Source organism: Polyodon spathula, chromosome 7, assembly GCF_017654505.1.
Source record: "Polyodon spathula isolate WHYD16114869_AA chromosome 7, ASM1765450v1, whole genome shotgun sequence".
Classification (NCBI taxonomy): domain Eukaryota; kingdom Metazoa; phylum Chordata; class Actinopteri; order Acipenseriformes; family Polyodontidae; genus Polyodon; species Polyodon spathula.
In genome coordinates this window covers 24,510,244-24,536,415 of record NC_054540.1, presented here as the reverse complement: position 1 = coordinate 24,536,415, position 26,172 = coordinate 24,510,244, and the positions used below count along the sequence as shown (strand labels likewise).

Here is a 26,172-nt window from a genome sequence, read left to right as displayed (position 1 = left end):
TCAGCACCCCCACTATAAAAATTGTTCCAGCACCACTGTTTAGAGCATTTTATTGAACCAGTACTTTTTTACAGATTTTTCATATCTCCAAACCCACTGTGGCAGTGCCTACAAAGGTACCAAGTATGGTGGACATTCTGTGCATCAAAGAGTATGAGGGTCTAATAAAATCACCAACCCCTGTAAAAAAACAGAATGAAAGTAACAAAAAAGACCCAGCAGTGTGTGAGCAGGATGGGTTTAGTAAACGTGATATATTTAATATTTAGATCACCATAAATATTAAGAATAGGAATTTTGAACTAATGTTACTCTTACAATTACAAAGGCTCCATTTTTCGCATACTGTATTTCATACGTGTGCACTATGCACAGTTTAAAGGAAGCTTTTTTGTTTAGGTGAGTTAAGGGCATCGTTATTATACCAGAGTATTTTATACCGATATTAATCCAGTAACTGCTGCCTATTGGTTGATAACAGCAAACAAATACCTGCAGAGCACATCCTTGCACACAAAAACTTTTTGTTAGAAGTAGCACTGAAAATAATTGTTTATCTTAAAAGAGAACAACTAGCATTGCTTGTAGATTAACTAAAAATTCCTTGACTTATTTTCATTCAATGTAATCCCCTAACACTCAATGATAATAGTAACGATTGGCATCCAGAATCTTAGTGGAGATGTACAGCTGTTGACACATGCCTTCTGTCTCGTGGATTGGAGTGTGGACTCTGTTCGAATTAATTTAATCAAATAGCATTTACTTTAACAAGGGACAAAGTGTCAGCCTTGATTCATCAACGGAGGGGGCTGCAAATTCCAGTCTACATTATAGGCTACTTAATGTTCTGCATTTCCAGTTTATTCCAGAATTTAATTGAAAAATTACAGGATTTTTTTTTAACTGAACATCGTTTTTTACTGATTTATATCTGATTTTTTTTTTTTTTTTTTTTTTGTCTACTAATTTCGCAGTACTATTATTTAGGAAATAAACAATATTCTGATTAAAATGCTGTTTTATTTAGACTCCTACTTTGCATCCTTGGATACAGCATGATTGATCAGAGGATCAAGTAACGTTATTTGTTCACCTAAAGTCTGATTATTGTGGCTAATGGATAATTGCTGGATGTGGTAAGTACTAGGTTGATCAAGAAACTAAATTGAAATGCTTACACGAAAATGTAAGAGGCAGAGGATGCACAGCGCTGCAAATACTGCTGCACTGAGGTGCATGTTCATGCTGACAAAGTAAAAGAACATACTGAAAGTAAGCGACACATTAAACTAAAACAAGTGAACTGGGAGACAAGCAAGCCGTTTATGCGGCTTTTACATGCGCTTTAATAAAACAGAGTGCAGAATAACTGCATTAATGAGTTAGAGCTTTGTGCTTTGTTGGAGTTTATTGCAGAGAGGTGTATATTGGTGACTTTGTGTGACAGTACTGTCCATCAGCTAGAACACTGCCTAACGCCGACAATATTAAATAAGAAACGATCTTGTTTGCAACCATACAGTGAACAGCCTAATTTCCATTGTCTCTTAAGACCAAGTTTTAAAAAGGTTATATGTTATTGTAATATCTGTTTACATTCTAAATTGTTAAATGTTCATATGTACTTGTATTTTAGAACATTGCAATCATGTGTTTGTAAACTCCTCTTATATCTGCTGAGGCTCTCTGTTTCTCTGGTCACAAAGGTAAAGCTTCCCTACTAGCTTCACTACTGTAACTGGGCCACTATGTGGTCATCATAGCTAAACGACATCTTTGGCGTGGTGGTGAGTACAGTGGGTTACACTTCGTGGCTTCTACGTGCCTATCAACATGCAGCTAATAATTCAATGTGCTTCTGTTCGTACTGGCTAGAGAGTGCATGTGACAGCTTAGTACAAGGGTCTATAATACAAGTTTGACTCTACCTATCCTTCTTGCCTCTCTGCGTGCCGTAGTTCTGTTCTGAATGTACCCTGACCCAGGACTGAACCCTCCACCCCCCAATCTACTGTAACAACACTCCTGCTATTAATGTACTCGGGTTGATTACCTCACCACTGCTCCACCCTTCATTTAGCACCACAACCTTCCACCAGCTGTTTCATTACAACTAATCCTGTTTTAATTGGGTGACCACAAGCTCCATTCCATGCACACACACACAAACACACACGTTATGTTTTCCTATACTTGTGGGGACTTCTCATGGACGCTCACTATATTTTTATTTACTATTTCTAACTCCAATCAGACAAAACTCCACACAGGGTGAAAGTTGACAACAAACTAAATATTTTGGCACTTTTAGTTTTTTTTTGTTTTTTTTTAAATGCATATTTAGTTCTTAAAAAGGTGTTTTACAAAGTGGGGACGTCCTCACAACGTCGTTTTTTCAGGAGTTACTATCTTTGTGAGGACATTTTCTCAAATTTTGTCCCCACATTGATAGCAATACCTGACCACGCACACACACACACACACACACACACACACACACACACACACAGTTGTATAGTAGTGTACAGATTATTCAGAATCCTTATAGAATATTTTTTCTCCAACATGACAATATACCGTTTATAGCCTCATCTTCTCTTGAGAGGAGAATTAAGCCACCATTCCTTATTTAATCCTTGGATTTTCCAAAAATTGCCCAAGAAAAGACACAATAAATCCAATTGTGATTATAACATTTGTCAATTATAAACTGAGAAAATGATAACTAATTTCACATGCATCCTCAAACAAAGAGCCCTTTTGCTTTTCTATTTGAAGACATATATTTGAAGGCCATAAGATCAACAGGTTAGACACTGTATTCTATTGCAGTTGATTGTTAATGCTTTTAATTAATTTGAAGTACTGTATTGTGGTGTGTAGATGACACAGGCTATTCACAAACACATACACGAATTACCTGAGCTGCTATTAGATAAGAAAATTTGACATTGACATGAAGGTCATGATTATCTCAGTACGATGATCTGTAGAAGTTCTGTTGACAGTTATTATGTGTCCTGATATTGACATAAGAAGCACTCTTTTTAGATTTTCATTATTAAAGCTCCCAAAAAGTGAGATTGGAGTTTTTCCTCGGAATAAAGATACACCGCTTTATTTCCACAAAGTAGGTCACTCTGCAGAGAATCACAACACTTGAATTTTAAATTCTATATAAAATCCCCGGGGGGGGGGGGGCAAACTAAACAAAATCAGATATTTCAGTTCAACAAATCCATCCTTTATATAACCTCTTTTTTTTCCAATTTTCTGGAAGTTTCTGCAGCAGAACACTGTTTGGAATAAGTATCCACAATATTTTGTGTGTCATTTCACGCGCCATTTATTTTTTAATAGCTTTTGAATATATAATAGAGTTGGAAACATCTATAACTAGTCCTTTGAATACAAAGGGGGCAATTTCCAATCCTTTATAATTGAGTGAATAGTCAAACAAGGTCAATAGTGGCTTGGAATAAAGTTGCAACTGGTTCAGAGTCTAATTGTAGCCTGCATACATGACAGACTGAGAACCTGGGGTATTTCAGTCCATGTCATTGTAAGATTGAAGCACAGCCCACTATGAGAAAAGGGATGTGATATCTGAAATTTTAGTTTCCCTTTTCCCTATGCCTGTGCTTTATCAAACATTCATTATATTTACTAAATATATTTTGCTATACTAATATAATATAGCACACTGTAATACAAAAATCCAGCAAAAGGTTGTTTTTGTTCTGATAGAATCAGTTTTAATGCTTCAAAATATTAATAAGAGGTATCTTAGTAGAGTTCATGATCTCTTCAATTAATCTTGAATCCTGATTTCTAGATCTGCTGTATCACAGTTTTTCCCTGAAGCAGTGATATAGGTTTCGGTTTCAAAATATTTTATCATCCCCCCCCCCCCCCCCCCCCCCCCCCCATTTTCTGCTGCATCAAAACAACACAGAGAAATCCTTTTAGAAACAGCATCGCTACAGCAGTGAGCCTGCAGAGGCTTCCTTTGTATGGGATTCATGGGGTTGTCCAAAACCATCAACGTTTATTCTGGAAAAAAAAAGCCATAGAAGGTTTAAAATATATGATTAAATTGGTTTAAAAATGCCTGCTTATTCATACTTTATGTAGCACCTCCTGCATCTCTGTGCTCCCAAACAAAAATCGGGACACATATATAGTTTTTAGCCTGCAACAAGCTCAGCAATCATGTTGCTCATTTTGAAACCAATAGCCGATGCCAGCTGCCTAAAACCTTTCATTTCCTGTAGCTTCTGACGCACAGTTCCCCTTCAAGTGTCAGCTGCCTGGAACAGTAGACAAGAAGGGCAGTGGTAACCTGGGGTCCTACTACACTTTGTAGTTTCATTTTAATAGCCTTTGACTCAAATATAAACTTCTAAAGCCACATTGAAATTGACTCTTTCAGAGTCCTACTCTGCACACAAAAAGTTGTTTTCTGCGTAGGATGACAGCCTAACCTGTTTAAGGGGGAACCTGGCCTAATGGTAAGGGCGTGGGACTGGAAGTTCAAAGGTATTGGTTTTGCGTGCCTCGATTAAACTGAACTAGGTTCGGTTCACATTTTAGATTTCTAAAAAAAAAAATTCTGAAAACTCTAGCAAAGCTTGTGTCCTGTGGCTGTGTGGTCTAGTGGTTAAAGAAAAGGGCTTGTAACCAGGAGGTCCTCTGTTCAAATTGCAGATCACTCACTGGCTCACTGTGTGACCCAAAGCAAGTCACTTTGTGCTCCATCTTTCAGGTGAGATGTTGTTGTAAGTGACTCTACAGTTGATGCGTAGTTCACACACCCTAGTCTCTGTAAGTTGCCTTGGATAAAGATGTCTGCTAAATAAACAAATAATAACAATACTTGCTTAGCAGGTAGAGATATTAAGGCCCACATTCACAAACCGAACCACAAACTGCTAATGTTACAGACCTAGTGAGAAACAACAAAGGGGCATGTACGGGCTGCTAGATTTACCACCTTTTTAACATTATTTTTTGGTTTTCCTAAGTGTGAATTTAGAACCATGATACAGTAAATGCTTTGTGAACATTGTTTATTGTCTCCAAGTCTGAAAGTCTAATTTAATGAATGCACAATTAACTGTTTTAATGTTCTGTTCATCAACAATCTTTCTACCATTCAGTTTTGAAGAAGGACTGTGTATTTCTTTCATCAAGAAACAACTACACACTACTTTTAAAAAACCACTTCAATTTAACTGATATTTAGGACATCACAGAAGGAGGCATATGCTTCTAAATTATAAAAATTACAAAGCTCCCTGATTTCTGAATCATGCGACTAACACTCTGCCCATGCATTACTGCTAAAGCAACCATTTTGTTTCTAAATAATAACAATGACATACTTTATTGGAATTGTGTATAGAGGCCAAGAGACTAATTAGTGGAATGAGCCCTGAAGGATTTTGAAAAAAAAACATACATCTTTACTTTTAAACATTTACTGCAGAAAAAATAAACAGCACTCGTCAAAATGAACTCCAGAGAATTGATTTATTGTGTAATGGGTAACCAGAACAGATTAAATCATTTTCCAGTAAAATATAGGACCCAGCATTCAGGCTTGAACAACCACTAGTGAACATCACATGATTCACTGATATAGTCCATGGATTATGCTTGAAATAAAAAGAACAATAATACAATTAGACTGAGTCATTGGTGCAGTAGCATTTTCTTTTATAGTTGGAAAACATTGTATTGCGTCTTTCTTCCTGGAACTTGGTTTCTGGCTGCATTGAATCCATTCCATACCTGTGGTCAGTCAAGCATCCTGGAACTGATTAACTCAAAACCTTCAGGAGATGCAGGCCTCTCCTGTGCTAAATAAATAGAGAAGGCTGATTGATTTTCTTATGGTTGCTCAAATAAATTCTGTTTATTTTCTGAATAGAGTCCAAACAGTTATAACACTATGTAACACAATTTTTGTTCCTGGGTGGTAAGTGTTATTTCCTAATTGCTTATGCCTCAAAAGTATAGAAAATGGCTATTATTCCCCACAAACTTTGCTTTTGTGACCAGAACAGTGATATTTCAAAATATCACTATTTCCAATGGGAAAACGGGCAAATGTGTGTCTTTTCGTTTACATAAAGTCAGAAAAAAACAACATATGAATCCAAATTAACATGTATTTATACTAAAGTAATACAAAGATGACTACAAAAGATTTAGAAGTGAGTAGTTTTGAGATTTACGATTATACTGTATTTACAGTATAATCGTAAATCTCAAAAAACTACTCACTTCTATGCTTTTACTACGTGGAAACTTTTAGAAGGTGTGGTGAACAAATGACTAAACATGAATTAAACATATCCCAATGTCTCAAACCTGAACACTGTAAAACTGTCTGCATGTTTTGTAAGGTTTTTAAAAGGAAACACCTGCCATTGCAATCCATTATTAATCTGGGAACTCAGAAGTTGTGGATTGCATATGTTTTCATCAAGAATTGTGTTGATAAATGATTCTTAATTTCTAATACTATAAGCCCCCTTTAATTTGTGAGCCATTAGCTTTAGCTAATAATGCATATTCAATAGACATTATACTGGTATGTACAGTATTCTAAGCTAGTTTCAAAAAATATGAATACATGTTGGTGCCATTATACATACGGTATACTGGGATATACAATAATTACAATAATGTGTTAGATTGATTTGTGAACATGGTGAACAGAACATGCACAATTGCAGATTCTTAACAAAGTTACCCACGAATTATTAAAAGCACCTACTCAGTCGCTATGAATAGATCCATCAGTGTTATCAAGTACATACTGGAGTCATTAGTTGCGTTAGACAAACACCCCTTCTGATTTTACCATATTATATTATACATTTCCCCTTATAGTGACCTAAACTCCTCCACAATAGATATACAATTAAGTTAAAAAAATACTAAAACACATCTGTTAAGTGAACAAAGTTCAGTGGCTGAAGTAGGTTCTGTGAAAGATTGAGTTGTTGGTGAACGATGGAGAGCGTCCAAAAGAAACAGTGCAAGAATGAGAATATGTGCTCTGGCAGTGGGATGGACTGACCGCCTTCAAAAATAGACTTAAATGTAGGGTAAGAATCGCTACAAGGTCAAATGACTTGTCCATGTGTAACAGTACACCCTGGGATCCAGAGCATCCATTAGCAAGTAAGAACAACACATACTGTACCCTTAAATGAGTTTACACAATCCTGAATGATGATATTTGAAGTACTGTACATTCACTTTTGTTAAATGGTGAGAATATTCCAAAACAGATTTAGATAGGACAGACAGAGGGTAGTCTATGAACCAATAAAACCAGGAGGGACTGTTACTAAAAATCCTACAAAAGATTTGTCCAGTTCTGATCCACATATTTTGCAAAGTTTAATACTGTATACTGTTAAGGTTTCTAAGGTCCTTTATATCTTGTAAATAGCTGCTTATAATGTATACATTCAGGGAGTAGCTGAAAAATATAGCAAATGTCAGCCATCGATGGGACCATATTTAGAGTTACTTGAAGTAAAAATCATAAGTACTGGAATTACAGGACTTGGGTTGCACCTCTGCCTGGTTTATTTTGTTAACATATTGCATAATTCAAGAACCTGCAGTGTTTTGGCTAAAGGGTTTATTATATATATATATATATATATATATATATATATATATATATATATATATATATATATATATATATATAAAGTTCAGTTTGATGAAGGTCTCCACCTTTTCATGTTTGAAGGCTTGTTTTCCTTTTCTCTCATTAGATATATGGAGATGACAGCAGCCAGGAGCAATGGCACTGGAACTTGGGGGGGGGGGTTGCATGGCTTCCATCATATACAGTGATTACAGTTTTGTTCAATAGCTTGCAGCACTCTCACTTCTGTTTTTTTAGGAGGTGAAAATGAACTAATGAACTGTCAGCCGCATCTTCAGCACTGGCATTTCAAATGAGTGCAAAAAGAACAGATGCACATTAATACTTAATCTATGGGTGCTTAAGGTTAAGTGAAAGAGCTTGCCTTTACATCCAATTAAATAATGTTGCAGTTAAAATGTTTTATACCAGTAGGATACTTATAAATTATATAAAATTTGCAGAATTGTGTTACAATTAGAAATATGTGCAGGTATTGAGATAGATAATGAAGCGATCGAAAGATTGAAGATGGAAGAAGAATTTGTGCAGGCCTTGCACAAAACTTGTTTAATCCTTTGTAGCATTTTGTCCCTGCTATGGGGGATCTAATTTAATAGGATAACATCTTCATCTGGTTGGCTATTCTGTGCATTTAAAACTGTACAAAAACATGCATCTCACTATCTGTTCGGAACTAAATTTTGGTCAGCTTCTGTTTCAGCCATCATGTCAGCATTTCTATGCCAAGTTTGAAATCTAAAACTTCACCCGTTTTAGATGCTCTTGTTGTCTAAAAATCTCACTTGATCGATAGAATCTTTTAAATGTTTGAACAACAACAGTGATGTAATGTATTACAGCCAACCATACAAATATACTGGATTTAACCTTTGATTTTTTGGGGGCATTTTAATATATTTTATTTTGTCTCCTGTATTAAATTCAAGAGGCCTTTTAGACCTCTAACCTTTTAGGACTCTCCTCAGAACAGAATAACAAACCCAAAGAAACAGCTGGGTTCCATTCATCTGACAGATGCACTGCCAAGAATGTCTAGATAAGTGAAGGAGAGAGGCAGAAACAATTTCAGCTTACAGAGCAATGTTCTGGCAATTAAAGCTGTCTTGCACTTTATCTGCTTTAGCTTTTCTGGTTATTATTGAATAATGTAAACCTGCAAATATATATATTATACACACACACACACACACACACACACAGTACTCACCCTTTATATTGCTATAGTGGGAAGCCATAGTTACAAGTCCATGCCATTTATGTTCCATCTAATGACAAGTATAAAAGGGCTACTGTAATGGCATTATGGAGCAAATGGGAGCCATGACCTTACCGTGTTATAACAGATTCCACACTGGGTTGAAACGTGTTACAAACAGGGAGCACTGTGTGTTTGTGTATATTGTATACACACACACACACACACTGTAACAGCTGCCGTCAATTTAGCTGAACTTGGATTTCTTATTTTCTTCTTTATCTCTTGAAAGGAACAGACAGAGTGATGCAGGTGTAACGCTCCGTGGAGCCCTTTTTAATGCCCTCCGTGATACACGGATGGTCCCTGTTTGGGCCAGGACCACACCATCAAAACAATAAAACCCACTAAAAACCTCAGTCCTGTCTTGCAGCTCTCCCAGTCTCTTCTGTATCCTCCCTCCTGTATATCCACTTGCAGTAACCCAGTTACCAGATAACGCTCCAGCTTTTTCTTGCCATCTGTCTATCTTTCTCTCACCATCTCTTCACTCACTCACCCTCCTTCCCCCGACACACTGCCTCCACCAACCAGACCACTGTGCTCTGCTGGTCCCCGCCACATCCTAAATGGTGTAGCCCATTCACCTTACAGTAACAGCAAACAATAACAGTAATGAAACAGCAATAACAATGTGCCTCGGGCGGTCTAGTGCCCATACTGCAATCTCCTTTTCAGTTCCTTGCCCCCGACGAAAAGAAACCTGAAACGACCCAGAAGGCGGTGATGTCTCGGCAGTTGGGAAGGTCGCTTGGGGGTTATTAGGGCAGGGGGCAAGGATGGCGAAGCAGGAAGCGGGGAGGAGGACCCGGTCAGGGCTGGCAACTGGCCAGCAGGGGACAGGGTTATCAAGACAACTGTGGGTGTACAGGCGGGGGAATGAATCAAGGTCTCCGGTGCGGTCCCTGGTGCAGCTGGGGCGGATGCAGGTCTGGCCCACCCCTGGCAAGGCGCCAACCAATCCTGATGTGGTACCACGGTCCGGCCTATTATTGTAGTCAAGTCTGGGCGAAGTCACGAGCCATTTCCAAGTGGTCCTGCAGCCGCCGGACGCATTCAGGCCCAGCAACCCTGTCCAGGTCATCTGGGGGTCGGCCATACATGGTCTCCGTGGCAACGCTCCCGACCTAGCATGAGGAGGGCAAGGGTGCAGGCGGTCGCCTCCTGCACTGCGGTGCCTCAGGCCAGCAGCATCAGGGGCAGCTGGACATCTCAATCCCTCTGGTCCCTTGCCAGAGTCAGGGCCAGCTGAGCGCCCAAGGTGTGGTTGAAGCACTCAACCAACCCGTCGCTCTAGGGGTGCAGTGGGGTCGTCCAGGTTTTGTGGATCCCCAGCGAGGCGGACATCCCTTGGAATACCTTCGACTCGAAGTTCCTCCCCTGATCGGATTGCAACTCCGCGGGGACCCCGAACCGAGCAAAGAACACCTCCACCAAGGCGATGCTTACTGTCTTGGCCTCCCGGTCTGGCAACTCGTAGGCCTCTGGCCACTTGGTAAAGTAGTCCATCGCTACTAGGATGAACAGATTCCCACAGGTAGAACACGGAAAGGGACCTAGAACGTCCACCGCCACTCTCTCCATTGGTGACCCCACCAGGCGCTGTTGTAGAGGGGCCCAGGACTGACCAGGTGACCTTTCTTTGCAGTGCAGGCGTCACATCATCGGCAGTAATCCTCTACATCCCGATGGCACTGTCCTAGTAGAAGGCCTGTCGGGGTCTGCATAGCGTCTTAGCGATCCCGACGTGCCCAATGCCTGGTGCTCCATGATGAACAGCTAACAGCTCTCCCTGGTGGCTGGCTCTAACCATCCTCGCTATAGCACCTCATCTCCAAGGGCCATTCCGGGCCATTGGGACCACAGTCCCTTCACCGTGGAAGAATGCGCTGCCACTTCTTCCCAACACAACCTCCTCTGCTGCTCTAGCCACTCCATCTCAGGGTCCTGTTTGATGTTCTCACCAACCCCCGAGCTCCCGCGGCAGCAGGACGCTGTATACCGGTTCTGCCACCCCCCCCGCAGCTCCGTCTCTCTTTCATCCCATCGGGCACAGCAATCGTTGTCCGTACAAGGGCGGATGGACAGCTCGTCTGCATTTCGATGCCTCTCTCCCGCCCGATGCTGGATCGTGTGCTGGAAAACCTGCAACGGTTCAGTCCAGCGGGCGACCTACACGCACACACAGAGCAGATGACAGTTATTAGCAACCCTGGCCGACCTAACCTTCCCCCCACACCCTGTAGCAACTTTCGGTTATTAAACAACATTTTCACGGGAACCAATCCCATCACATAGACTTTAATGTTAATGGAGTTTTGATATTTGCAACTGTGTGCCACTTTGACAACTTTGGTACAATTTCTATTGCTACAGCACACATTAATACATTGCGCGCACGTATCACGCGTCATTAATATTGCGCGCAGTATCAAACGTCGCGTATATATATATATTATCATATATATATATATATATATATATATATATATATATATATATATATATAGGTTTTATATATATGCATTGATTACACATGTAAATCAAAGTTTGGGCTTCAAAAACTTGTAGACCTTACTGTAGATGATAAAGTTCAGAGATTGGACACTGGGCACTACATGAACCCGGTGAAATTCTAAACGCAAGTACGGGCAGCAGAAAAGTTTTAAAACTCTCCAAAGTGTCTGTTGTATCAAGAATGCATTTTAAAATTGGCTAAAAGCTGCACGCGAACATTGAGAATGATTAACAACTGGAGGTGGACAGCAAAATCATAAAAACACAAAAAATGACCTTTTTTACACCAAGTTTGTGAAACTTTTTTTTTTTTAAATTTACACGTTTTGCGAAGAAACTTTACTACGAAGGGACAACCAAGGTGTTTAAGGACATATGGTTACACATAAGGACAAATTCGTTAACTAACAAGTAACAAGCACTACAATACATAGTGTTGATTGTCAGTTTACTAAAAACGTTCAGTTTAACAACTTTTTGCTCAGAACAGAGAGGTTGCTAATAAGCTGCATCTATTTGCGCGTGTGTGTGTGTGTGTGTGTGTGTGTATAATATATATATATATACACACATACATACACACACACACACACAGTTTGTCATTTACATACGCCAATGGAAATTTATCATTTCTAAAAATCTCAAAAGCAAAGAATTATAGGAAAAATGTTTTATAGCAAAAGTTTTGCTTATGTGGATGATAGTTACAAGTCTATAATTTTGCAAATTCAAAAGTATTCATACCCTTTGATGCTATGATAGTATTGTCTACAAGATGCTAGAAATAGCAATAGGACAATGCAGAACTGAATTTTTTTAAAGTCTAGAAAATGGTGGATTGTAGGTGAACATTCTTCTTGTTGATGTCATTACCAAGAAGTCAATATGGGAAAAAGAGTTATCTGAAGACCTTAGGCAGAAAAATATTTGTCAAAGCTGAAGGATACAAGAAGATTTCCAAGAATTTGAGTATTCCAATTTCAACAATTTCTATTATCAAGAAGTACAAGACTCATGGTACTGTCACAACACTCCCTCGGTCTGGAAGAAAGAAGGTTCTTTCACCAAGTAGAAGGTTAATAACAATCCAAGATTGACTGCCAAAGATATTCATAAGTCGAGTACCAAGGAAAAAGCCACTCTTAGGAACACAATCACAAGGACAATCGCTTAGTCTGCAAAACGACATTAATGATAAATATGCATTCTGTATAAACTGAACTGCACAATATGAAATTTGTCAGGATCAACTCAAAAGTAATTAAGCTTCACGACTTCAGTCACTTCATAGTGCAGACAGAAACACACCTTCCAGAAACTGTGTATGATTCACTTACCAGTGTCTAGGAACCACTTGGGTTAGGTCGGCCAGGGTGTCCTCAGCTCACCGCGCACCATTGATCCCTATCTAGATGGGTGCTTGCGGGCTTGCCTGGAAGTTGCCCGAGAGCTGCATTGTCCTTCGACACTGTACCTCTTGGATGGCTGCATGGTGAGCCCACAGCGTGAAAAAAAAAGCAGCCGTTTGTCTTCACCCTCCAGAGGGAACACAGGGGTGCTAGCAGTAAACTGAGCCTAAAAATAACTGGACATATCAAAGAGCAAATAATTGGCAACAACTAAATTTAAAAAAAGAAAAAACATGGTATGAAGTAGACTGAAGTAGCATTAGTCAATGTCAAATATTCAGCTAGCTTCCCAATTATTACATTTGAGATGGCGTGGCCAGACTTGACAAAAGCAAGGCACTGAAACCTGGCAGGTACAGTAAAGAGACGAGATGGTCAGAGACAAGAATCTAGGACTGTTTATTCCAGATAGTTTCTCCTTTTGATGTTCTCTATCTGTTGTGAAACTAACTTGCAGTAAAAAATTAATACTAGCTGTTTTTACTTATTTTGAATTACTTACCTTTCGCTAGATGCCTCCAACAGATCTTAAATGTGGCTTTAAAAATGGCTGCAGAAAAAAAAATGGAAAATGCTTCAAGTCAAATAGCCACAGGTCTGAAGCATTTCAAGCGGTCTACATTGCAATTTGAGACATCTAAAGTCTAACATGAGAAACTAAATCCCTGCCCAATTTAGAGGTTTAATACCTCAGAATTATAAATGTCCTGTAATGTACTTATACCACGCAGTGCTTAAGTTATAGAAAATAGATATTTAAGCAGACCTGTGGATAAATGTAGGCCAAGATATTTTTCCAAATAACAATTTTTGCTATTGGGTTATCAGTGCTGACGTATACAAGTGCCGTATGCTAGCTGACAGTAGCGCTTTTCCAGGTGTATAGCTTAAATTTGCAAGGTTCTTCTACCTCCTGAAGATGATTAGCACAGTGGAAATACATTTACAAAACTAGCATTAGACAGTAATGCAAGGGGTTTTTCTTAACTTTTAATTGACTTCAGCTGTTTTTGCTCATTTAGATTTACACCGCCTTTGTTTCTCTTCACCGATTCTCTTCTGCAGTTTCGGTAACACACTACATATTGGGCCCGAATGACTTCACCTCCCAAGTTATGTATACAATGTTTTTTTCAAAGGGTGTTTTTATGAAAAAAATAAGTTTGCCATTCCTAAAATTGTTGAAGACTTAAATATTGAAGACACATTTGTCTCTATTGAGGATAAGATGTCAGTAACATGTTCATTTAGTTATGCTTACTGTGTTTTAGTGGTTGAATTACTAGCAATCCTCGAATCTCAGTCGTCACCAATAGCAGCTATGGGACTAAAGAGCACACTGGTTGCCATTGTGTTACTCAAGGGCCATCCAAAGAGGTGTATTCAGACACAGAATACTGTATTAGTCATCAACATAGAGTGAAGGCATCAATGTATAAACACTGTTCTTAAAGGCTATGCTTGTAGTACAGTATACATTGACGAAATGAAACAAAACAGGCAAACATCCCACACAGAATGTAGAATTGATGAAAGTAAACTACAGCGATAAAAAGGATCATGGTATTGTGACAAATCATTCTAATTGTACTGTATATACACCATTTGCTGAATACAGTATTTGCCACAGCTGCAACCAAGTGTAAATAAGATTCAAGTAATAAAACTTACAAGCACTTACAATTTAAATGCAATGCATATATACATATGGCCCGCTGTTAGGACCACTCAAAATGAGTACAAACATCATGAAAATCTAATCGAGTGGCTTTTCATTAGAAAGTCATAGGTAACAATTCTGTTCCTAATGGAAACACTTTTACTGTAATAAATGAGCACTATTCTCTGACATTGACAAGAATAAGATGGAGCGGTGGGGTCCTGCTGAAATCTGGCTTAGGTGATGAGTGAAATTAGTTTGATTGTCACAATTTAAACTAATGGATGAGCATGTGGATAGAAAACCTGCACTGCAGTGAAATGAGCAACTCAGCTGCCCTGTGCTGTTAGACTCACACTTCTTCATAGTCCAAATATTTGGGGGAAAAAAAAAAAGTAAAAGCTCAGAAACAGAATGTTTTATCCATTGTAATGGATGTGTGCAGCTGTAGCTGTTCTACTGTGTCCATTTAGGAATTGAAACTCTGGACATGCCAGTTGCAGTGAAACATAAGTAGCAGCCCTGGAATGTTAAACAGGTGGGGGCCACTGGTGCTTTCATACCAGCTCAGAATTTCTCTAAAACTGATTGATGTTTTATACACAGATCTCTAAAATACCAGAAACTAAATTAGTTTTTTAGAATGTCCCAGTGTTTGGGATCTGAAACAAAAACACATTGGAAATGTGAAAAAAAAACAGCAAGTTATGGAAAGTGCCCAGCCATTTAAAGTAGAGATCAACACAAGCCAAGTTTCAAGAAACTGTTAGGGCAACCTTGCCCAGCACAAAGCAAATAAGCACAACTGATGGGGGCCAAGGTTGCCCCAATTTGCTGCAGCTGCACAGGAAGAGTGGTGGAACATCCCACAGCAGTCTATCCAGAGGCTGGTCAGGTGTAGGTGTCAACGCTGCCAGGATTGTGTTAATGCTCAGGGAGGTCATACCCGATTAAACTTTGTAATGTTCTCATTTTGACAGTGTCACGTTTTATTCTGAAAAGTTATAATTCTTTGAAAAAATTCTCATGTAATTATTTGTTTGAGAAATTATAGATTTCCATTGGGGCATGTAAGCTTTTCACTACAACTTTGTGTGTAATATATAGTAACCAAGCTTGCACTTAATAAGATTAGTTGCCCCTGGACCCAGGGCACAGAAATGGAAGTTTTCAAAGTGCTTGCACACTATTTTTAATAAACAAAGTCAAAATAAACACCTAGCTCCTACTAGAGCACTAACTACACACAAGCACAGGAACCTAACTAAAACAGGACAGCTAACCTGTTTTCCAGTAACACAAACAGACCACACAAAAAGGCTTTTTCACACTACCTTTGTTACAGTTGAAAGCACCATCAACCAGGCTCTTCACACAGCAGCCACAAACAAACTGACTGCACTCTAAATACCCTGCACCTGGCTCTAATTTACAATAAACACCAGGTGCAGGGGATAACTAATAATTAAACAATAAAATAATTAACACAAATCTCGTTAACCAATTAAACAAACCCAAATGTGCACCTGCACACGTTTTGTTTTTTTATTCTAGCAGGGAGGAAATGAACTCTCTCCCTGCTCACAATATATATTGGTTTAAAAAAAAAAATAATTTGGTATTCATGAAACCTTTCTCAATTATGTATAAAGTATTGAAATGTCTTGAGGTGACTATTGGATGGATGAGATCTCCAGATTTGAATTTCACAGAACCTACTTATTCAGTGATGGACTGGGTGTATGCCACTTACTTAAGGCAGGAGAAATATCAGTATATTTCTGCTTATGTGACAGTAAATTGAGACTTTGCTCAGAATGAAATGACCCAAAACAGCTAGTAACCAGTCTGACAACTTTATTGGTGGAAATCAAAATAAAAAATGTTCTGCCTCAAATAAACACTTGAATGGGTTTCATTGTTTTTTTTTTAATAAAAAAAAAAAAAACGATCACAGTAAAACGGTCAAGGCACAATAACGTTATGCTGCATTTCAAACAAATGGTTCCACGCAGCTTTGTCGCTCTTCCTTTATACGTACTGAGCTCAGTTTGAAATACAGAATGCTAAAATAACACCAGAAACCTGGCCTGCTACTGAGACAAACTAATTAGTATATATGAAAGATACAGAACAAGTTGGAGAGCTACCAATGTGATCCCCTTGTGCTGAGGGTTTCTGTGTTTTCGCAGAACCAGTCAGACTGGGAGATGAACTCCCACAGTTATGTGGAGTATCTGGATTTAATTGTGCAAGTGAGAGGTCAGTTGTAGTCAGCATTTGGTTACCATTTAAGGATAGGAAAGTGTGGACCCACATTAACTCTTTGACTCAGTCATGACAACTTTGGTAGACTTGAAGGCAAGTAATCAGAAATAAAAAACAATGTTCAGTACTTTAATAATTAAAAACAATAACTTAAGACATCTTAAGAATCGAAATAGGTCATCAGACCCAGTATTTATTTGGCTTATGAATGAAATAGGGGCAATGAAGAAAATGTACAACATTACCATCTTGGTTTTATACTGTAATTGCTAACAGTTTCAGAGTGAATGGGTGCAGGCATTTGATAACCTGGTTTGAATTACAACAAGAGCTCATGCTGGAATCACTGTGCAATTATGCTTTGGGAGAAGGACTTTATGTATTGTACAGGTAAATAACATTACTGGATTTCTAATTAATTTAGGGTTGTAGACATCAGTACAGTTGCAATACCTGTTATTCTGATTTCTGTTTAGTCAGTCAATTAACAATTGATGTTCATGGAGGAACTGTAGTTATTGTTGATCTTCTCTGTCCTTCAGGTGTTCTCTCCCTGCCTGACAGCCTAAACCTGCACAGAGAGCAGCAGAGGTCCAACAAACCAGGAGAAGTGCAGATGTACAGCCAGTCTGAACTGAGGACGATCGAGCAGTCCCTGCTTGCAACTCGTGTGGGAAGCATTGCTGAGCTCAGTAAGTAAACCTGACTGTTTTCATAACATTTAACTCAAGCAGTGTGTGGTATTCAGTCATTCTGTTTCTACCCAACAACCCAGCTTGAAAAAATTGTGATGTCAAGTGGAATACAGCATGAACCTCTAGGTTTTTTTTTTAACTCAGTGAAAAAAAAAAAAGAAAAAAAGAAAAATACAGTCAAGCAATAAAAAGGCCACAGTGTTATTCAGTATATGTCAGAAAATGAATAGATAGTACACTAAACAGCTTCAGACTCCAATTATAATTTAGTCAGTTTTTTTTTCTGTCCAGTGTTAGTACAAGGCATTAAGAAAAATAGACAACCTGCATTCATTAAACAGTTTTTAGGACAAACTCATTATTTTATTCTGTGACTTCAATTAAAAAAAATGCCAATGTGAAGATTGTCATATCCATAACTGTAAAAATGTTATGCAGCTACAGTTCTGAATAAAAATGTACCGTGGAGAATAACCTATTTCAGATTTTCTATATGTTGTTGGTTGTAATGTTTAATCTATACCACATATTTATTCACAACCATTGTCAGTCAATGTGTGTGCTTGCTGCCCACCTGCACAAGTAAACACACACATATTTCAATCTATTAACCTCATACTGTAGCTACAAAACAAAGCAGCCAAGTCCACTGGGCCAGTGAGAGTTTTTTATGGATTGACTGCTTTTCCCAATATGATCTGTGCACACTTGTGCTGTTTTACAAGCCAAGAATTGCAGATCACATACTATCTCATGAAATTGTTTTTTCATAGTTTTGTTCCAGTCTGAACCTCCGTTCAAACTGGAAACTGAAGCCGTCCTAAAAGGTTGGCGTGATGATCCCTTGACACTGCACCTGCCACTTACTTTATTCAGCACCTGTACAAGACCCTTCTCAGTCAGTTCTGTCTCTCTGAGGCAGCTCTGACTGTGGCCAACTGATGTCAGTTCAAACTGTTTTTCATCAATAAGCATATGCATGTTGATTTATTTATAGAATAATATAATTAGTGTATGATAGAATGAAATTGCCCATCAAACTGCTGGACCAAACATTATGGACATTTTAGGGAAGATTATTTTGGTCTGGCACTGAGTGGACAAGTGACTTGAACTTTGACTGGCCTGCCTTCTGTCTTGACAACTTGTAAATTGCAGGTTTCCCAACAATCTGGAGCAAATTGACGGGGTCAGTTGGAGCAATATATTGCACCCCCATCAGACACGCATAAATCACTCTCTGAACTAGAGCAGTGGTTTTCAACCTTTTCATCTCAAGTACCAGTGTTTCCAGCAGGGACCACCAGGTGTACCATAAACTATGGGCAACTGTTGTAAAACAGAGACCTACCCCATTACAACCGGTTTTCTTTTTTTTTTATTTTTGTCTGCATGTTGTCACTGACGGCATCGTCTAATTATTTGCAAGAGTTCACCACAATCATCAACACAGAGTGGCTGCTTTGGTTCCCCATCAGTAACTTTGAAAGTAACATTACGAAAGTGTGATTAAGGGAGTATTGTGGCTGAAGAATCATATTGTCATAAAGAACAACAATACAAATGAAATTGAAGTTTAGATATGAATAATCTGCATGCATTCACCATTATTTCCAAGAACCTCATCTTTCTCTAACACTATTTACTAGAAGCTTTAAAAATGTCTGATCTGAAGAACAAAGTGATTACAACTGGATGCATCTTGTCGTAACTAATCTTTTTGTATGATACTCATTTTTTTCAAACCCAATTGCTGTGTTTAGCAATCACATAGTTTCACTTTGTATGTAACTGGACCCTGTTTAATTAACAAATAGTAGCACACTGAAATAAAGATAATTAAAATAAGGCCCCTTTGTGTACTTAAGTTATGAAAACCAACTTCAGTAATGGTGCCTGATAGTCTTTGGTAAGTTTATGCCATTTTGAAAAAAAAAAAAGTGTTTGTCAGGAATAAGTTAAATCTCCATTCCCACACATAAACTGAAATAACAGAAAAAAGTAATTTTATTATTATGGCTTTTGTCCCAGCAATGGTTCAGCATAGGAAGCCTAATTTAAACAATACAAGTTCACGTTCAGTTCACATTGAACATCTGTTCAGCTGCATAGGATTGCTTTGAGAAAGGAGAGACTATTTAAAACATGTTGTCTATGATTAGCAATGTAGACTGTAGTGAAGTAATTGTAGCTTACAAAAATAATACCATAAATCTTAACCATTTGCACTTCCATTAGCTCTCGTACATAGGTCAGAGAAAGTGAAGTTATGGCATACATGTATTTACATTTTAAAAGAGAATTTGGGGTACTTTGGGTTTTGGGTTATGTCTGACCTTGCACTCCCTGGGTCATTACACCTGAAGAGTGTCTTCCGGGTCAAAGCATGTTACTGGTTGAAAGCATGTCAGTCAGTAGAGGAAGCAGCTGACTGATTGTGTTCAGTGGTAAAAAACAACAGTGAAAGGGTGGGGACAACTTCACTGCCCAGGTAAAATGACCCAGAGAGTTCAAGACAGTCTGTTAAAATAAGAAGCTTCTGTAGATTTACCTAGAAGTTGGATTGGGTAATAATATTCATTATAGAAGCTTACTATGGTACACAGCAATAATATGGTCTTTTATTTAATTTACTACATGTTTCTTCAATCCAATAGATACTATGGATATGGGATTATATACTGTAGTACCTTCAATAGCCCAGTTTTTTTTAATTACATCTTTATAAAACAGTTTGTGTGAACTTTATGGGGTTCGAGAAGTTGCCCTACCCAAACATATATGCATTATAAAATAGAAACATCGATAGGAAAGTCACCATAGCAGCTGTGGCATTAAAAACATAGAAATCCCAACTCCCTATGCAAGATAAAATAATGTAAATTGTACCATTTACCTTTTAACTGCTGTGCCTTAAGAGCATACTTGAATGTGTCAGTTGTTCATTTTTTAGCAGAGTAATTGCTCAGGGTATTCAAAAACAGACTGTTATGATACCCAAATCTTTTTGTTTTAGAGTGATTAGCGGATCATTTTACAACTGGATGTGGACATTTTTTAGCATGTTACCCCTGTGTGATAGAGATATTTATTGTATCCATCCAAAAAACCTTTCAAACAGCAGTTTTTACACAACCTCCAAGTTGAATTCATGTTGTTTTATTCTCTGTCCCTGCACAGCTCTGCAGTGAAGGTGCAGAAGTATTTAGTATGCTGTGCTAGAGCCAGCTGATACAACATGCACTCCTGTCTCCAGGATCTGTCTCTTATAGGCTTCTAGTTGAGATACATATAGCAGTTACACCGCCATCTCACTCCCTCAGTTCCTGAGAGAGAGTTTCTAGCATTCCTGAGATCTTGGCTCAAATTTTATAGGTGACAAAGCATATTCAGTTCTGTCTTTTCAATAGGACCCACCCCGAACATCAGCCACACTCACCCAAATTCAAAATCACTTTCAGTTGTATACCGGAATATGTGTTTGGGTGACTTTGTATTACCTTTCTGTAAACTTATCTGCATCCCTAAATATTGTCTCAGTAGCAGCAGATACACAGATGACCTCCCTACTTGAATCATTTTTACCACTCTATCACTTTGTAATCTACAGGGATGTTTCTCCTGCTACATACAGTGGCATCCGAACGCTCAGGGAAACCTCTAAACAAAATTGCTTTTTCTTTTAGTATGGTGGATTACACGGGTATACTGAGGCAGGTCACATCCAATCAATCCAATCCTTAACCAAGTAAAGGCTTGTTTTATTTAACTTTAGTGACCTGGCACACAAGGAGGGTGTGGGAGGTTTTATCCAGACCATTGACCTGGGGATTTAGCAATGGAACCAGAGTCATCAGTTCTTTGAAGGAGTGCCATGGGATCTATAGACAAGACCGTTTATAGTCCTGGGCCATTGCTGGAGCTCTGTTACAGAGAAAAGAGTTCCTGTGCTGAGCCACCAGCAGCACTTGCTGCAGCACCTGGGTTTCCCTGACGATCCTTTTTCCATTTACTAACCAGCTCCCACTTTGTTTAGCTTCTGAGATCTGACGAGATCAGGCTTCAAATGTGGTTTAGCTGTTGGCTGAAGATTAGAACAGTGTAGTCTTAAACATGGCTCTGGAGGAACAGCTTAATTTGCAGAACCCTGTAGAGATTCCTTTTCAATACAATATGAGTTAATATTTATTTGATATGTTCCCCTTTGTGAATATAGTGCATCACTCAGTTGTGTTTTATTATTCAGTTTGTTTTTAGCTGATACTTAAATTTTAGTTTCTTCTTTACTGTAAATAATGTGCACTCCTTTTTTAGGGGACTATGCTAAATATAGGCTGATTGTTAATTAATTTATTTCCTTCATTATTATTATTATATTTTATTATTATTATTATTATTATTAGTGGTAGTAGTAGTAGTACTGAGTCACTAGTCTTTTCAGATATTCTGGGCAATACATTTGCTTTAGGTCAATGTCACTAATCTAGGTCCTTTTATTTTACTGTACTGTATACACAGTATGTTTCTGAAACACAGTAATTCTAACTGCTAGAGGGGTACAATAAGAATGATCACTATGACAATTGTCAATGTTTTATTACAGTCTGCCAAATTGATCCTTTAGGCTTTATTTTTTAAACAAAGTAGCTGATCAGGCAAGAATGTGATTGTGTTGTTGCACCCCCATAGCCAGACTGCAGCGTTTTCATGGTCATGCCTTTGTGTGGAAAGGCATTCTGGCACTAAGGGTGTAATATGTAGCCCCGGGCTCCTACAGTATTAAACGCTTATGTTAAGAGCACAACTAATTCAATTCGACAGACAGCCAGCTCCCCCAAAGGGCAAAGGTGAGCCAAATACTAGATAATCTCTGTATGTTATTGTAACAGGGGGAAGTGTTACGTGTGTGGGTTGTCAATGAGACAGATACAGAGCATTGGGTGTTGACATGCCACACAGGCACGTAGATTCTATTCAACATAAGTGCTGCCACTAGGGTGCCAGCAATGGTAGCCCTACGTCAGATTTAATAAAGAAAACAAAAACAAAACAAAGCTAAAAATAAAAGTTTGCCACACAAGGCGAGCGCTAGTCTCACTAAAAGAGACGTCCCGCTCCAGGAACCCACTACACTACGAAAACCCTCTCTATATGCTGGTTGGGATCAGCATCCCCTAAACTAACCTACTGCTGTTGCTCCCGAAGTCCCGGCCTTCCATCGACTGTGGGTCGTTGCGACGGTCGTGGCTGAGCAGAGCCTTCACAGGCACATCTTGCAGTTGAAGGTTTCTGTAGTAGTTATCCTGCAGAGTGGACACTCGCCACCTGGATGTAAACAAAGCGCCCCTCTGTGTAGCATGGTGGTCCAGTCACCTCCAGCTGTGGCGCAGCCTCCCCGGACACGCCCCCCAGCCAATCCGGACCTCCCGATCAGCTCAGCGCTGGGCAAACCTAACTGCTCATTTAGTTGCCTAGCAATGCATATCCTCTTCCGCGTCTCAGCTGCACGTATTTGCACAAGAGGGAGCAACAGGGTTCTCCCAGTCACAGTTATGAAAGCTGTGTTAGTCATTATTGACAGCAAATTGGTAGTTACTGCCTACTACTTAATATACCTACTGCTATCTGTACTTCCTTAACATGAGCAGTTAATGTTAATGTGGGTGGTTAAACATGTAGCATCTGGCTTCGGTGGTGTCAAAGTGTGCAAGTCTAAGCCTTCCAGAAAGAAAGACAAACACCTCAATGCATGACAACTGCAATGCAGTAAACTGGATCCCAAGTGAGACTCCAAGTAAATGCAAATTCAATTATTTAAGACTTTCATTTTTTCAACAGAAAATCACACTTTGATTCCGACACAAAACACAACAAATACAGGTACTGAGTAGATATATTTACTTACTTATTGCAGCATGGTAGGCTCTTGTGATACTTGTAGTTACACAGGACTCCTGAAGCCTTACAAGGAGCGAAAGCGAGACACTCCTTCATTAGCCAAAGCCACTTGGTTATTCTTGCGATTTACTAGTAAATGTCAGAAATAAAGCGTTATCATGTTTACCAGTAAATCTTAAGATTTGCCCATATTCAGACTTTTACCTTAACATATACTTGCATTGCTACCATTTTGCTTCCACAGGCTTTTTAACTTCCTGAATGTTAAACACCCGTGGCAAGACATTAGCAAAACATGCAAACCCCAAGAACATGCATGCTCTGACCTCATAGTGGTTTCCAAATGCGATGAAAATGACTTTTCAATGAGGGGAGTGTTGCCCTTGGTTTAGCTGTATTAGGCATGAAAAGGTGTAAGGTCTTGCTCTTATATGGGAGCAATTTACACTCATTAGGAGCTGTTTAGTTATGAGGTGTTCATTTTAGAGCTTCATCTGCACTTGGATGTTTTATTAAAAAAGGCTTTTGGTTACAATGGCTTCGCTTGCAGAGTTTTAGTTTTGTTTAGTTTAGTTTGAATGCATCTGGACAGTGCAAAATTAGCTCTTTGGTCTATGCAGTATAACAGTAGACAGTATTTTGAAGATTTGAGTGCAGTTAATGTCTGAAGGTGCATTCTGTCTTGCAACAGACCCAATCCCCAGGCTGCATAGAAGTACTGTTATTTGGCAAATGTCATTAGGGTCAGTATTGCTGCTTTCTCTCAGTACACTTGTTTTACATTTAGAAGCACTCGACAGAGCCTTGGTTCTGGAATGTTTCAAGAGATGTCCCCTGTAGTCAGAACCCCTCCCCCAATACACATGTTATGCTGCAATATTTGAAATGTAAATTGCATGTACAAATCCTAGAGGGAAAAGGCTTGAAAAACACTTGAAACTAATGTAGGGCAGGAAAACAACCATGCCCTCCACTAGAAATAATACCTAAGAGAAATGAGTATGAAATTAGCACCTATCAGATACCTGCATCATTGTGAGAGAGGCAGGGAGTAGGAGCATTCATTCCTATTCAAGCCTAACACTTTACCATTGGCAGCAGTAATGTACTATTGTTACCCATTTTTATTACTGCCATTTCTGGACATTAAATACAGCCTCTAAAGTGGTACAATTTGAAATAGATCATTGTTCATACAATTCAAAACAAACACAGCTGGAGAGTAGAATTTATAATGAAAACCTCACAGGGAAAGAATATTCCTGAGATAATGACATGCCTGTTTCTGATGAATTTCCAGAAATCCCAATCTTGATGTGAAGGCGTCTTATTTGGCAAAGGTTATCAAAGTAAAACAACAGTGTTTAAGTTACAGTACCTCTCAGGTTAACAACAACAGAATTCGAACTGCTAGCCTTTCTGTCTTTGAAATGAGTGAGCAAAGTAACATAATCAAAGTAGAACAGCAGCTGTACAAAATGAACTTCCCATGTGGTATCCCTCCTGCCAAAGGAAAAACTCTGGATGGACTTTATCAAAACAAATAAAGGCTTTGTTGTCTTGCTATGTAGGCTGCCTGGTTATTTATTCACTTTAAAGATCATCCCGGTGCACACTGTAGAAGCACCTTCTCCGGGAAAGTCAAAGTCCCACTGGGATCTTAAATCATACAAATATGAAAGCTGTCTTGCGAGAAATTAATCAACTACTTACTTTCGTTATCTATGTTGAAAATGTGTAAAGGTTGTATGTTGGGTAGCTTGTATGTAGGATATAACTAATTAAAGATACATGTTTCATACTTTTCATAAAGTTTTTTGTTTGTTTGTTTGTTTTTACATATTTGGCAAGCAAATTACCAATAATTTTATCCATTGAAGTGAAACTTCTCAATTGCTATGAAAGTGTTTGTTGTTCCATTTCCAGCTGTGTTCTGTCTTATCTACTATAAAACGAAAAATTTCAGAGAACTAAGTTTGGGATCAGGATGTCCCCAACTTTAGTACAGACAAGGTTAATCTGATAATTTCTTCGTTGTGTATTGAAAAATGCTTAACTCAGTGCTTTATTAAATAAACAAAAGTAACTGCTTTGTTTAATATGTTGAAAATCCACTTCAAAAGGTATAGAATCACAGGACTAACTTAATTTCTTGTTTTATAATCCTCCAGGAGGCAGACAACTGCTACATTGTGTCTGTTGCAATTGAGAGCATCTTAAAACCTACAGTACCTGCAGTCTATTTGGAGGCACAATTAAAACTATCCTGCAATCTAAAGCCCCTTTCACACAGGCACTCCTACCTGGGTCCCTGTCACAAAGACGGCTGGAGTGGGGGACGTCAGACCAGAAACAGGAACCAGGAAATAAACAAAGAGATGGCGTTTTGGGGAAGCTGAGCACTTCCTTGTACTCAGTGTTTTTAATAAATGAACAGACAGTAAATAAAAAAGTTGTAACAAAAACAGCACACGGCACATGAGGCCAAAATAAACAGAAAAACAAAACGGACTAACACTAAACAAACACAGTGAGCTGATATTTTTAACTACTATTATTATTATTATTATTACCTCCTTCTCCAATCCCGTTCTCCACTCACCGAACACACAACCCCAAGTGAGTGAAAACATGCTGCTTTTATGCAGCTGTACCGAGACTCGATTGCTAATCAATCATTCAGTTGGAGTCGTGGTACAACTGCACGTGAATTAATAAAATGCAATTCCCCGTGCTCACATATTATTACATTTTACTTGCACGTGAAG

At 38.7% G+C, this 26,172-nt stretch overlaps 1 protein-coding gene across 1 annotated transcript in view; it reads left to right on the top strand.

The window, feature by feature from the left end:
- Positions 1-26,172, top strand: part of LOC121318400 (ankyrin repeat and BTB/POZ domain-containing protein BTBD11-A-like) — a 96,032-nt gene that overhangs the window by 47,901 nt on the left and 21,959 nt on the right. The window contains exon 2 of the mRNA XM_041255012.1: positions 17,354-17,503. Coding sequence (XP_041110946.1) covers positions 17,354-17,503 — 150 coding nt within the window. The remainder of the gene's footprint in view (positions 1-17,353; positions 17,504-26,172) is intronic.